The 11876-nt window shown below is 44.1% G+C and overlaps 1 protein-coding gene across 1 annotated transcript; it reads left to right on the top strand.

Moving 5' to 3' along the window:
• Positions 1-4613: 4613 nt before the first annotated feature.
• Positions 4614-10734, top strand: CTSL (cathepsin L). Its single transcript, XM_047754802.1, has 8 exons — positions 4614-4698; positions 5188-5324; positions 5622-5744; positions 5845-5991; positions 6374-6598; positions 7336-7498; positions 8963-9077; positions 10356-10734. The coding sequence occupies exons 2-8, from the start codon at positions 5199-5201 to the stop codon at positions 10453-10455; spliced, it is 999 nt and encodes a 332-aa protein (XP_047610758.1). The 5' UTR covers positions 4614-4698; positions 5188-5198; the 3' UTR covers positions 10456-10734.
• Positions 10735-11876: the final 1142 nt, after the last annotated feature.

Here is an 11876-nt window from a genome sequence, read left to right as displayed (position 1 = left end):
GAGGCTAATGTGAGAAAAAGAATGTATATATATGTATGTATGACTGGGTCACTTTGCTGTATAGTAGAAAACTGACAGAACACAGAAAACCAACTATAATGGGAAAAAAATCATTAAAAAAAAAATGATGGTGGGGATCTTAGCTTTTACAGTGGAAAGGCTGAGCCTGAGAAAAGTGTTCAGAAAGGGATATGCAGATTGTCTCCATAGAAATGCTCAACTACCCCAGGCAAAGGACAAGGAGCACAAGGTCAGAGCTAAATTAATTCTTGTTGATTGATTGATTTAATCAATTGGCGGACTGTTTAGCCCTATAGGAAAAGCGGGGTTACAGTAGCTCAGAAAAGAAAGTAGTTTCATGGAGTTCCCATTGTGGCTCATCAGGTTAAGAACCTAACTAGTATCCAGGAGGATTCAAAGGGTTCAATGCCTGGCCTTGCTCAGTGGGTTAAGGATCCGGCATTGCTGCAAGCTGGATTGCAGATTGTTGCGGCTGTGATATAGGCCAGCAGTTGCAGCTCTGATTCAATCCCTAGCCCAGGAACTTCCATTTGCTTGGGTAAAGCCCTAAAAAGGAAAAAAAAAAAAAAAAAAGAAAGTTATTTCATAAATGGCTTCAAATGAACATCAACAGCCTGTTCTCATAAACAGATTGTTTTCCAGAAAATTTGTAAGTGATAATGAAACACTTTACAAATGGACAATTTTCTGATAATGTTTCTTAGGAGTAATTCTTGGCTCATTGAAGTTAAACAAATTGGAGGTGGTTGTTATATTAGGGAGAAGTGGTAAGTGGCTTTACAGTCTTGTTCATCCCCCTATGGTTTAAAACTTCCAGAGATGGGCTAGAGAATTATATTCTGCTTCACTAGTAAGCAAAGGAAATCTAGACAGATGTACACAAAAATATTCTTTCAGAGATACTGCATTTTAAATAGGAATCAGGAAGTTCTGCCAACTGCATTTTATCAAAGGCAGAGCTAAAACTGGCCTCTTGTAAAATGTGACATTTTAATGATTAGCACTCATTGAAGTTATTTGGCAAAGAAATGGAGATTCGAAGAGTAGGAATAAGAACCAAATGGTTAGGCTAACATCTTTCTGTAATATATTACTTAACAGATTTTGTATAAATAGATGTTACAGTTTCTTGCTTAAATGGCCTTCTCCCATCTTTCTCTGGCATTTAGATATTTCTTGGTCTAATTTTAGATTTGGGGCACATTTGACATTTAAAAAAAAGTCCAGCTTTCTCCAGTGCATTTTCATCACATTCCAAGAAGCAAAGGGGCACAGCCTCCAGACAGGCCATTGCTCCAGGCACAGACAGTCATGCAGTGGCAGGTTTTTCCACTCTCTGACCCAAAGTCAACTGTAAAACCTGTATATTAGACTAGGTACTTAGACTTCTTGAATGAATGATTGTATTGAACTCCATGATGTATTTAAAAAAAATTTTTAACCTCCAGTTATTCTCTCTCTCTCTATATATATATATATATTTTTGTCTTTTGTCTTTTTAGGGCTGCACCCATAGCATATGGAGGTTCCCAGACTAGGGGTCCAATCGAGCTGCAGCTGCCAGTCTACACCACAGCCACAGTAACGCCAGATCTGAGCCAAGTCTGTGACCTACACCACAGCTCACAGCAACGCCGGATCCTTAACCTACTGACAGAGGCCAGAGATCGAACCCATGTCCTCATAGATGCTAGTCGGGCTTGTTAACCACTGAGCCATGATAGGAACACTTACCATACAATATATTTTTATAACCAGCCTTTAACTGAACATGAGAGAGAAGAGCTATTTTCTCAAAGACCTTAAAATAAAAATTTTAAAGAATTGTTTTTTTTCTAGGGAGTTCCTTGGTGGCCTACTGGGTTAAGGATCCGGCGATGCCACTGCTGCAGCAAGGGTTCAATCCCTGGCCTGGCAACTTCCACATGCCAAGGGTGAGGCCCCCCCAAAACTGATTTTTCTAAATTGGATTGGATTAACAGGACCACTCCATAGGGAAAGGACGGTCTTTTCAACAAATGATTCTGGGGAAGTCAGATATTCACATACGAAAGAACGAGACTGGACCCTTACACCATATGCAAAAAATCAACAGAGGGAGTTCCCTGGCGGTCTAGTGGTTAGGACTCTTTCACCACTGCAGCCCAGGTTCAATCCCTGGTGTGGGAACTGAGATTCTATATTAAGCCACTGCACGCCATAGCCAAAAAACAAAAAACAAACCAAAACCCACAAAATTAATCAAAGACCTAAACATAAGAGCCAAAACTCTAAAAGTTTAGATGAAAACACAAAGGAAGAGCTACATGATATTGGGTTTAGTAGTAATTTTTTGGATATGATACTAAAAGGATAGGCAACCAAAGGAAAAATACTTAAACTGGACTTCGCCAAAATTTAAAACTTTTGTACATCAAAGGATAGTACTGGCTTTATGAAAAGACAACTCAGAGAATTCAAGAAAATATTTACAAATCATATCAGATTAGAACCCTGTGCAATGTTGGTAAAATGTAAAACGGTACAGGCACCGAGGAAAACACAGAGAAAAATTAAACATAGAATTATTATATCCTGCAATTCTACTTCTGGGCAGATACCCAAAAGAACTGAAAACAGGAATTTGAACATTTGTATAACAACGTTGAAAGAAGGATCATTCGAAATAGACAGAGGTGGGAGTTCCCATTATTGTGGCCCAATGGAGACGAATACGACTGGGAACCATGAGGTTGCGGGTTTGATCCCTGGCCTTGCTCAGTAGGTTAAGGATCTGGTGTTGCCTGAGCTGTGGTGTAGGCTACAGATGCAGCTTGGATCTGGCGTTGCTGTGGCTGTGGCGTAGGCTGGCAACAACAGCTCTGAATGGACCCCTCTGAATGGGAACCTCCATATGCCGCGGGTGCAGCCCTAAAAAGACAAAAAAAAAAAAAAAAAGAAAAAAGAGAAAAAAGACGTAGACAAAGGTGGAGATAAACCATCCATCCATCCAGCATCCAGGGATGATTGGAGAAATAAAACATGGTACATCCATACGAGTGATTTTATCCACCTTCCAAAAAAAGGGAAATTCGGACACATGCTACAACATGAATAAACCCCAAGTTATGCATGTCATTACTTCTGCGTGCTTATTTCACTTAACATAATGTCATTTTGGCATAAAATGACAAATACTCCATGATTCTACTTACGTGAAGTACACAGAGTAGCCAGATTCGTAGATGCAGAACTAGAATGGTGGTTGCCAAAGGCTAAGACAGGGAGACAAGCAGAGTTATTGTTTCACAAGTATAGAGTTTCAGTTTTGAAATACGAAAAATTTCCAAAGATGGATGATGGTGATGGTTACACAACAATATGGATGTACTTAATGCCACTGAACTGCACACTTAAAAATGGTTATTAAAGTAGACATTTTTAGATTATGTACATATTAACACAGTAAAATTATGTGTCTGATTGTGCTTCTAGAATGCTTATCAACTTAACCCAAGCAGAAATTACTTAAGGTCCAATGAAAAATAACTCCATTTTTATCAAAAAAAGAAAAAAATCAAATGATGTCTAGACAAAGGTAATGTGGGGACACGAGGTAATGATAATTTTTTCTAAAAGATAGTTTCTACAATGACTTTTTTTAATGTAATAAAGGACAAACATATACAACCTTTCTGGTTTGTGTTCCTTAAATTCTTAATTATATAAATAGACATTTAATATATAAATATATTTTCCTCCATTTAAAATGTTTCATTGTCATTTAAATCCTGACATGTGTCATTTAAAGTATAAATCATTGAAGTCATATTTCTTAAATCTCAAGAAGAGCACTTTCGATACTAAGAAAAAGGCATATTAATCCACGACGCAGAGAATGGGAAGGTAAAAAGTTTCTACCCTTCAACTTTCCTTTTTTTTAATTAAACTAAATTTTTCTGTATATAACTTCTTTCTGTAGGTTTTGAAGAAGGCTTGAGAGGCAAAAACCCCAGACGGGGGAAGACAGGAAAGCGACATTATAAAATGCCACGCCTTCTCTAGAGACCCACTCAATTTCGTCCCCTTTTCCTCCTGGCATCTGAGCCAAAACCAGCACGTCACGGGCTTTGACGTGCCATTCCGCTCAGATTCTTCTCAAACTCAGCGGGTACCACCTCAACCGCGCAGGTATCTTCCTTTGGGCTGTGCATTCCTTCACTCCGCCCCACATTTGCTGCGGAATAAGCGGGAACCCCTAGACTAGACGGTTCCCAGGTCCCCTGCAGATTTTCACCCCAAACTCTAGGACTAAAGGGTTACGCTGAAATTCCTTTGGGGGCTCTCCTCATAAGATTTTTCTCATGAACCACTCGCCCAGCGCACGAATTCCAGGTAATTAGTTGATTGGATCCCCAAGGAGGCGCCAGACCCTCCCTCAGCGCTGCCCGGGGGTCCCCAGCTCGCCGCCTCCGGGCCCTAGGGGCTGGCACCGGACAAGCTGGGACCTGCCTTCTCACGCGCCAGGAATCCCAGGACTAGGGCCCCGCCCACAGGCAGCTCAGCCAATCGCGGAGCGGGCTGGTGGGGGCGGTGCCGGCCAATCGGAATCCCGGATAGTTAAATGGGAGGACTTGGGGTCACTGTCCCAACTTCAGACGCCGGTGGATCTGCAGCTGTTGACTGTGCCCGCCGCAGGTGAGCGCCCGGGGCTGGGACCTGGCTCGAAGGGGTCGCCCCGGGAACCAGCGAGACTGCCAGCCTTGGGGGTCGAGGGCTTGGGGTTGAGAGGTACCAGGAGGCGCCAGCTAGACCCCGCAACCTGACCCCCGCAGGCCGTACTATGGAACCCGCAGCTCCCCACTACGCTTTGACCTGCTCTGGGAGCGGCGGTCGTGCTCCGGGGGCGGGGAGCGGAGCGGCACGCCCCCCGCCTGGTTCCTCCTGCAGGGCGGGAACAGGCTCTGAGTCCCAGGAGTGGCTGGCCCTATCCCCTCCAGGGAATGGGCTCTGGGATCTTTTTCTCCACCCATACCCTTAGTCTGCCCTTAGTCCTTGTGGACTTTGGAGGATAAATTAAGTGTTTTTCACTCCACCATAATGGCTGCAACGTTTCAGAATACAGTAGGATGGACTTTTTTTAGAAAGATGGGTGTCCTCAGGTACTCATTTCTTTTCTCTTCTTAGATCTTTGAAACATGAATCCTTCACTCCTCCTGGCTGCCTTTTGCTTGGGAATAGCCTCAGCTGCTCCAAGACATGATCACAGTTTAGATGCAGACTGGTACAAGTGGAAGGCAACACACAGGAAACTCTATGGCTTGGTTGGTAACCTCTGAAACCGTCCATCTGAAACCCCACAGAGAATGGTCCATGCTGTTGGGAAGGTGATAGCAGAGCGTAGCCTCTTGAGGCCACTCTTACCCAGTCAGTAACTTCGCAGAGCCCATTACTGAGTACAGCCTGGGCATAGGTGCCTGTCATGTGGGCACGGGACACCCAGGAGTACAAAGCCACCTCTGGCCATGGTTTCTCTTCCTCTCTGTCTACAAATCCACTTGGTGAAGGTGAGTTGGTTTTAAACAGAAACAAAGAGAACAGGTTCCGGTCTTTGCCTCTAGAATGAAGAAGGATGGCGGAGAGCTATATGGGAGAAGAACATGAAAATGATTGAACGGCACAATTGGGAACACAGGCAAGGGAAACATGGCTTCACCATGGCCATGAATGCCTTTGGTGACATGGTGAGTGTGGCATGAGTTGCTGAACATTTTATGCGTCCTCTCCTTTATACTTTAGCCAATAACCTCCTGCTCTTCAACCTTCCTTCCCCCCACCCCCAAGACCAATGAAGAATTCAGGAAGATGATGAATGGTTTTCAAAACCAGAAGCACAAGAAGGGAAAAGTATTCCTTGACACTGGCTCTGCTTTGACCCCCCAATCTGTGGATTGGAGAGAGAAAGGCTATGTAACTGCTGTGAAGAATCAGGTACGACAGCATTCAGATCCGATCCCTTTCCAAGAGTAAAGCCAAGTAGGAATGGCCATCCTGGCTACTACTATGATAGACTATGGAACAACATGTCCATAAAACAACAATTTGATCGTCTTTTTTTTGGCTGCCCCATGGCATTTGGAGGATCAGATCCAAGCCATAGTTACAACCTAAGCAACACCAGATCCTTAACTCACTGTGCCCGGCCGGGGATTGAACCTGCATCCCAGCGCTCCCAAGATGCCACCAATCCTCTTTCGCCATAGCAGGAACCCCGCAATTGTCTAGTTTTTTAAAGAGTGTTCAGATGTATGGGCTATTGTCAAAGTCTCGCTATTTATTTTGTAGACCAGGACATTTTCAATTTTATTTTCAGGGTCTCTGTGGTTCTTGTTGGGCTTTTAGTGCCACTGGCGCCCTCGAAGGACAGATGTTCCGGAAAACCAGCAAACTTATTTCACTGAGTGAGCAGAACCTGGTGGACTGCTCTTGGCCTGAGGGCAATGAGGGCTGCAATGGTGGCCTAATGGATAATGCCTTCCAGTACATTAAGGACAATGGAGGCCTGGACTCAGAGGAATCCTATCCGTACCTTGGAAAGGTAAATGGAGCGCCTTATCTTGTGGTCAAGGTTGAACACTTTTGGGGGGGGAATAGATACCATGTTTAGAATTCACACTTTAGATTGTGGAATCTGTATCTTCAGACTATCAGAACTGTCATTAAAATGTGTTCGCCTTGGAGTTCCTGTCGTGGCTCAGTGGTTAACGAATCCGACTAGAAACCATGAGGTTGTGGGTTCGAGCCCTGGCCTCGCTCAGTGGGTTAAGGATCCGGCGTTGCTGTGAGCTGTGGTGTGGGTCGCAGACGCGGCTCGGATCCTACGTTGCTGTGGCTCTGGCGTAGGCTGGTGGCTACAGCTCCGATTTGACCCCTAGCCTGGGAACCTCCATATGCCGCGGGAGCAGCCCAAGAAAAGGCAAAAAAGACAAAAAAAAGTGTTAGCCCTGCACAATTCTCTGCTTAGAGAGTTGCCATAAAGCTGTTAATATTTCTGTGTTATGAAGACGTATACCTACCATTCTATAGAAGTACAGATTTCTCCGAAGTAAGAATTTCTTGCAGGTAGACTGAGAACGTCTCCTGAAATACACACCAGCTAATATTTCCATTTCCAAATAACCAATAGCATTTCATCTTCCCACCCCCCATGCTTTATAACAAACTCGACATGGAAATCCTTGAGCTGCTAGCAGCTAACAAATTTGAGCTGTTGCATCCCTGTACCCCCGGATGGGGATGCTGCTAATCAAGTCTTTTCCTCTTGACCTTTGAAAGGATGGATCCTGCAAATACAAGCCCCAGAGTTCTGCTGCCAACGACACTGGTTACGTGGATATTCCAAAGCAGGAGAAAGCGCTTATGAAGGCCGTGGCAACTGTGGGGCCCATCTCTGTTGGTATAGATGCAAGCCATGCATCCTTCCAGTTTTACAGCGCAGGTAAGCGTTTGTCTATGTGGAAATTTAGGCAGAAAAAAATGGAAAACCAGAGTTCCCGTCATGGCTCAGTGGTAACAAACCCGACGTGTGTCCATGAAGATGCGGGTTTGATCCCTGGCCTCGATCAGTGGATTAAGGATCTGGCCTTGCCATGAGCTGTGGTGTAGGTGTAGGTCACAGACGAGGCTGGGATCTGGTGTTGCTGTGGCTGTGGTGTAGGCCAGCAGCTGTAGCTCTGATTTGACAGCTAGCCTGGGAACCTCCATATGCCTCGGGTGTGGTCCTAAAAAGACCAAAAAAAAAAAAAAAATTGGAAAACCACTATGATATACAGCATTGACTCTTTGGTATATAGAATTCAGTGTATAATTTTGAGGTGTGTAGATTTAACACCATTGGTTCATGTAGTATTTGTGCCTGATATGTTCATTTGACATTTCTTTTTCTTTTTTTTTTTGGTCTTTATGTCTTTTCGTCTTTTCTAGGGCCGCTTTCCGTGGCATATGGAGGTTCCCAGGCTAGGGGTCTAATCAGAGCTGTAGCCACTGGCCTACACCACAGCCACAGCAACACTAGATCCAAGCTGCGTCTGCAACCTACACCACAGCTCACAGCAACGCCGGATCCTTAACCCACTGAGCAAGGCCAGGGATCGAACCCACAACCTCATGGTTACTAGTCGGATTCATTAACCACTGCGCCATCATGGGAACTCCGTTCATTTGACACTTCTTGAACCATATGCCTTTGATTTTAAATACTTCATAAATATATTTAAATGGCTGCTTAATCCTATACCTGTATAGCTAAGTTTACATTTTCCCAATTGTTAGACCTTTAAGATTTACCAGAGAATTTTGCTACTGTATTAAAATTGTAATGAACCTCTTGGCTTAGGTAATTTGGTGTCCTGTGCTGTTGCCTTAGACTGAGACTGATATCTTAAAAGTAAAATGATATGGTTTTAAGGAGTGGACTTTTTATGCCTCTTGGCAAGTTGTTTACAAAAGAGATTGTGCCATTTGCATTTCTGCTAGTATCAGAGGAGGGCCTAAATCCCTAGCCTAGATAAAAAAGAAAGATCTTGGAGTTCCCTGATGTCCTTCAGCAGGTTAAGAACCCGACATAGTGTCTGTGAGGTTGTGGGTTCAATCCCTGGCCTTGCTCAGTGGGGTAAGGATCCCGTGTTGCTGCAAGCTTCAGTGTAAGTCACAGACACGGCTCAGATCTGGCATTGCTATGGCTGTGGTATATGCCGGCAGCTGCAGCTCTGATTTGACCCCTCGCCCGGGAACTTCCACATGCTGCAGGTGCAAAAAGAAAAGAGAAATAAAGATCTTGTTAAATCTTATTCGGATTCTTATCATTTAGCTGAATGTTTGGGATGTTTCTTGGTTGATAGGCTGGATTATTGTCACATGTCTCTTGGAGATCCTCACCCCAACCTTAATTTTACTTTTCCAGGCATTTATTTTGAACCACAGTGCAGCAGCGAAGACCTGGATCATGGCGTTCTGGTGGTCGGCTATGGCGTTGAAGGAGCAGACTCAAAAAATAAGTATTGGCTTGTCAAGAACAGGTATAAAAATGTCCAAAATACTTCTATTCGAGATTGAAAAGGGAATCCTTTTTGGAATCATTATGTGGATACAGGTCCTCAAACCCTCGCTCACTTCTGAAGTCTTTATCCCATGTAGACTTTATCCCATGTAGAACACAGACATATTAATGTTTGATTATAACATTAAGAAAAAAAATTTTTTTTTTTAGGGCTGCAGCCACAGCCTATGGAGGTTCCCAGGCTAAGGGTCAGATCCGAGCTACAGCTCCTGGCCTACGCCACAGCCACAGCAATGCAGGATCCAAGCCACATCTGCAACCTACACCACAGCTCATGGCAATGCCAGATCCTTCACCCACTGAAGGAAGCCAGGGTTCGAACCCACAACCTCATGGTTACTAGTCGGATTCATTTCTGCTGCGCTACAGCAGGTACTCCAAGATACACTCTTGCCTAGGGTATTGAGTAGTTTTGGTACCACTGCATTTCTAAGTTTGAAAACGTTCTTAATGTTGGCCCCAAGTATTTCCTTTTCCTGCCTCTAATCTTGCAGCTCTGTGATGGGTTTGGGGAGAGAAGTTATTGCACATTTAGGATTCAACCATGGGATTTCCCATTGTGGCGCAGCGGAAACGAATCCAACTAGGAACCATAAAGTTTCAGGTTCAATCCCTGGCCTCACTCAGTGGATTAAGGATCCAGTGTTGCCGTGAGCTGTGGTGTACGTCACAGATGTGGCTCAGATCCCGAGTTGCTGTGGCTGTGGTGTAGGCCGACAGCTGTAGCTCCATTTAGACCCCTAGCCTGGGAACCTCCATATGCCGTGGATGTGGCCCTCAAAAGACAAAAGATGAAAAAAAAAAAAAAAAAGAACTCTGTCATGAACAAGAATAACTGCTTTTCTTGCTTCTTCCTCAATCTGTCTTGGCCTGTGGTGCACTGTTGAAGTATTAATAAAGATAAATGTGTTTGGAGTTGCTGTCATGACGCATTGGAAACGAATCCGACTAGGAACCATGAGGTTTCGGGTTCGATCCCTGGCCTCGCTCATTGGGTGGGGGACCCGGCATTGCTGTGAGCTGCAGTATGGGTTGCAGACGTGGCTTGGATCCCCCGTTGCTGTGGCTGTGGTGTAGGCCGGCAGCTGTAGCTCCAATTAGACCCCTAGCCTGGGAACTTCCATATGGCGTGGGTGCAGCCCTAAAAAGCAGTTAAGTAAGTAAGTAAGTATTGTTTTTAAAAAAGATAAATGTGTTTAATTCTTTGTATACAATGGAAAACCCTCTCTTCTTTCAGCTGGGGTAATACTTGGGGCATGGATGGCTACATAAAGATGACCAAAGATCAGAACAACCACTGTGGAATCGCCACCATGGCCAGTTACCCTGTGGTCTAAATCTCAAAGACTGGATTAAGAACAGAATAGCCCGAGGACAAATTCTGTCTTCAAACCAACCAGACTCTATTGTATGGGATCAAACACTTGAATCATTGAGGATCCAAGTCGTGATTTGAATTCTGTGCCATTTTACACTGGTGAAATGTTACCACTTCTTTAATTACTGTTGTAAATAGGTTTGTGTGATTGACGTGTCTCATAAATTTGTACTTTTCATGTTTTAAAAGGATGTATAAAGTTTTACCTTTTAAAATAAAACTTAATTTTAGGAGTTCCTATCGTCATCAGTGGTTAATGAATCCGACTAGGAACCATGAGGTTGCAAGTTCGATCCCTGGCCTTGCTCAGTGGGTTAAGGATCCGGTGTTGCCTTGAGCTGTGGCGTAGGTTGCAGACGTGGCTCGGATCCCGTGTTGCTGTGGCTCTGGTATAGGCCAGTGGCTACGGCTCCGATTTGACCCCTAGCTTGGGAACTTCCATGTGCTTCGGGAATGGCCCTAGAAATGGCAAAAAGACAAAAAAAAATAAAAGATAAAATAAAATAAAACAATTTTAAAGGAAATGTGAGGCTTCTTTCTGTTTTTGACACACAAAGTTTTTGTAGAGCAAAAGAAGTAATTGGTCCCAGGAGACAAAACTGAGTGTGCCTGTGGTCTGTTAGGAGAAGGGTTGGGTAGCCTTCTGGCTCTTCTACTTACAAATATGCAGGAGTTCCTGTCGTGGTTCAGTGGCTAATGAATCTGACTAGGAACCATGAGGTTGCAGGTTCGATCCCTGGCCTCGCTCAGTGGGTTAAGGATCCAGTATTGCCCTGAGCTGTGGTGTAGGTCAAAGACCCATCTGGGATCTGGTATTGCTGTGGCTGTGGTGTAGGCTGGCGGCAACAGCTCCAATTAGACCCCTAGCCTGGGAACCTCCACATGCCATGGGTGCCGCCTTAAAAAGACAAAAAAAAAAAAAAAAGAAAGAAAGAAAGAAAGAAAAGAAATTGGAATCTTGTCATAATTTCTTTCTTTGCTGTGGCTCTGGCGTAGGCTGGTGGCTACAGTTCCAATTGGAACCCTGGTCTGGGAATCTCCATATGCCGCAGGTAGGGCCCTGGAAAAGACAAAAATACCAAAAAAAAAAAAAAAGCAGGTCTTATGTCAGCTGCACATTGACTGTGTCTGATCTGACCCTTGAACGGAGCAAAATTTAACAATCTAAAGGACTGTGGTAATTTTTTTTTTTTTTGGTCTTTTTAGGGCTGCACCTGTGGCATATGGTGGTTCCCAGGCCAGGGGTCTCATTGGATCCTCATGGATACTAGTCAAGTTCTTAACCCACTGAACAACAGTGGAATCTACAGTAAATTATTTTAATGGGAAAAAAAATTCACTTTTTAGAAAAGTAAACATACCTACATAGGATTTCCACGA

The sequence above is a fragment of the Phacochoerus africanus genome, chromosome 12 (assembly GCF_016906955.1).
Source record: "Phacochoerus africanus isolate WHEZ1 chromosome 12, ROS_Pafr_v1, whole genome shotgun sequence".
In the NCBI taxonomy this organism is placed as follows: domain Eukaryota; kingdom Metazoa; phylum Chordata; class Mammalia; order Artiodactyla; family Suidae; genus Phacochoerus; species Phacochoerus africanus.
Note: the sequence above shows the minus strand (reverse complement) of the source record. Positions and strands in the feature narration are given on the sequence as shown.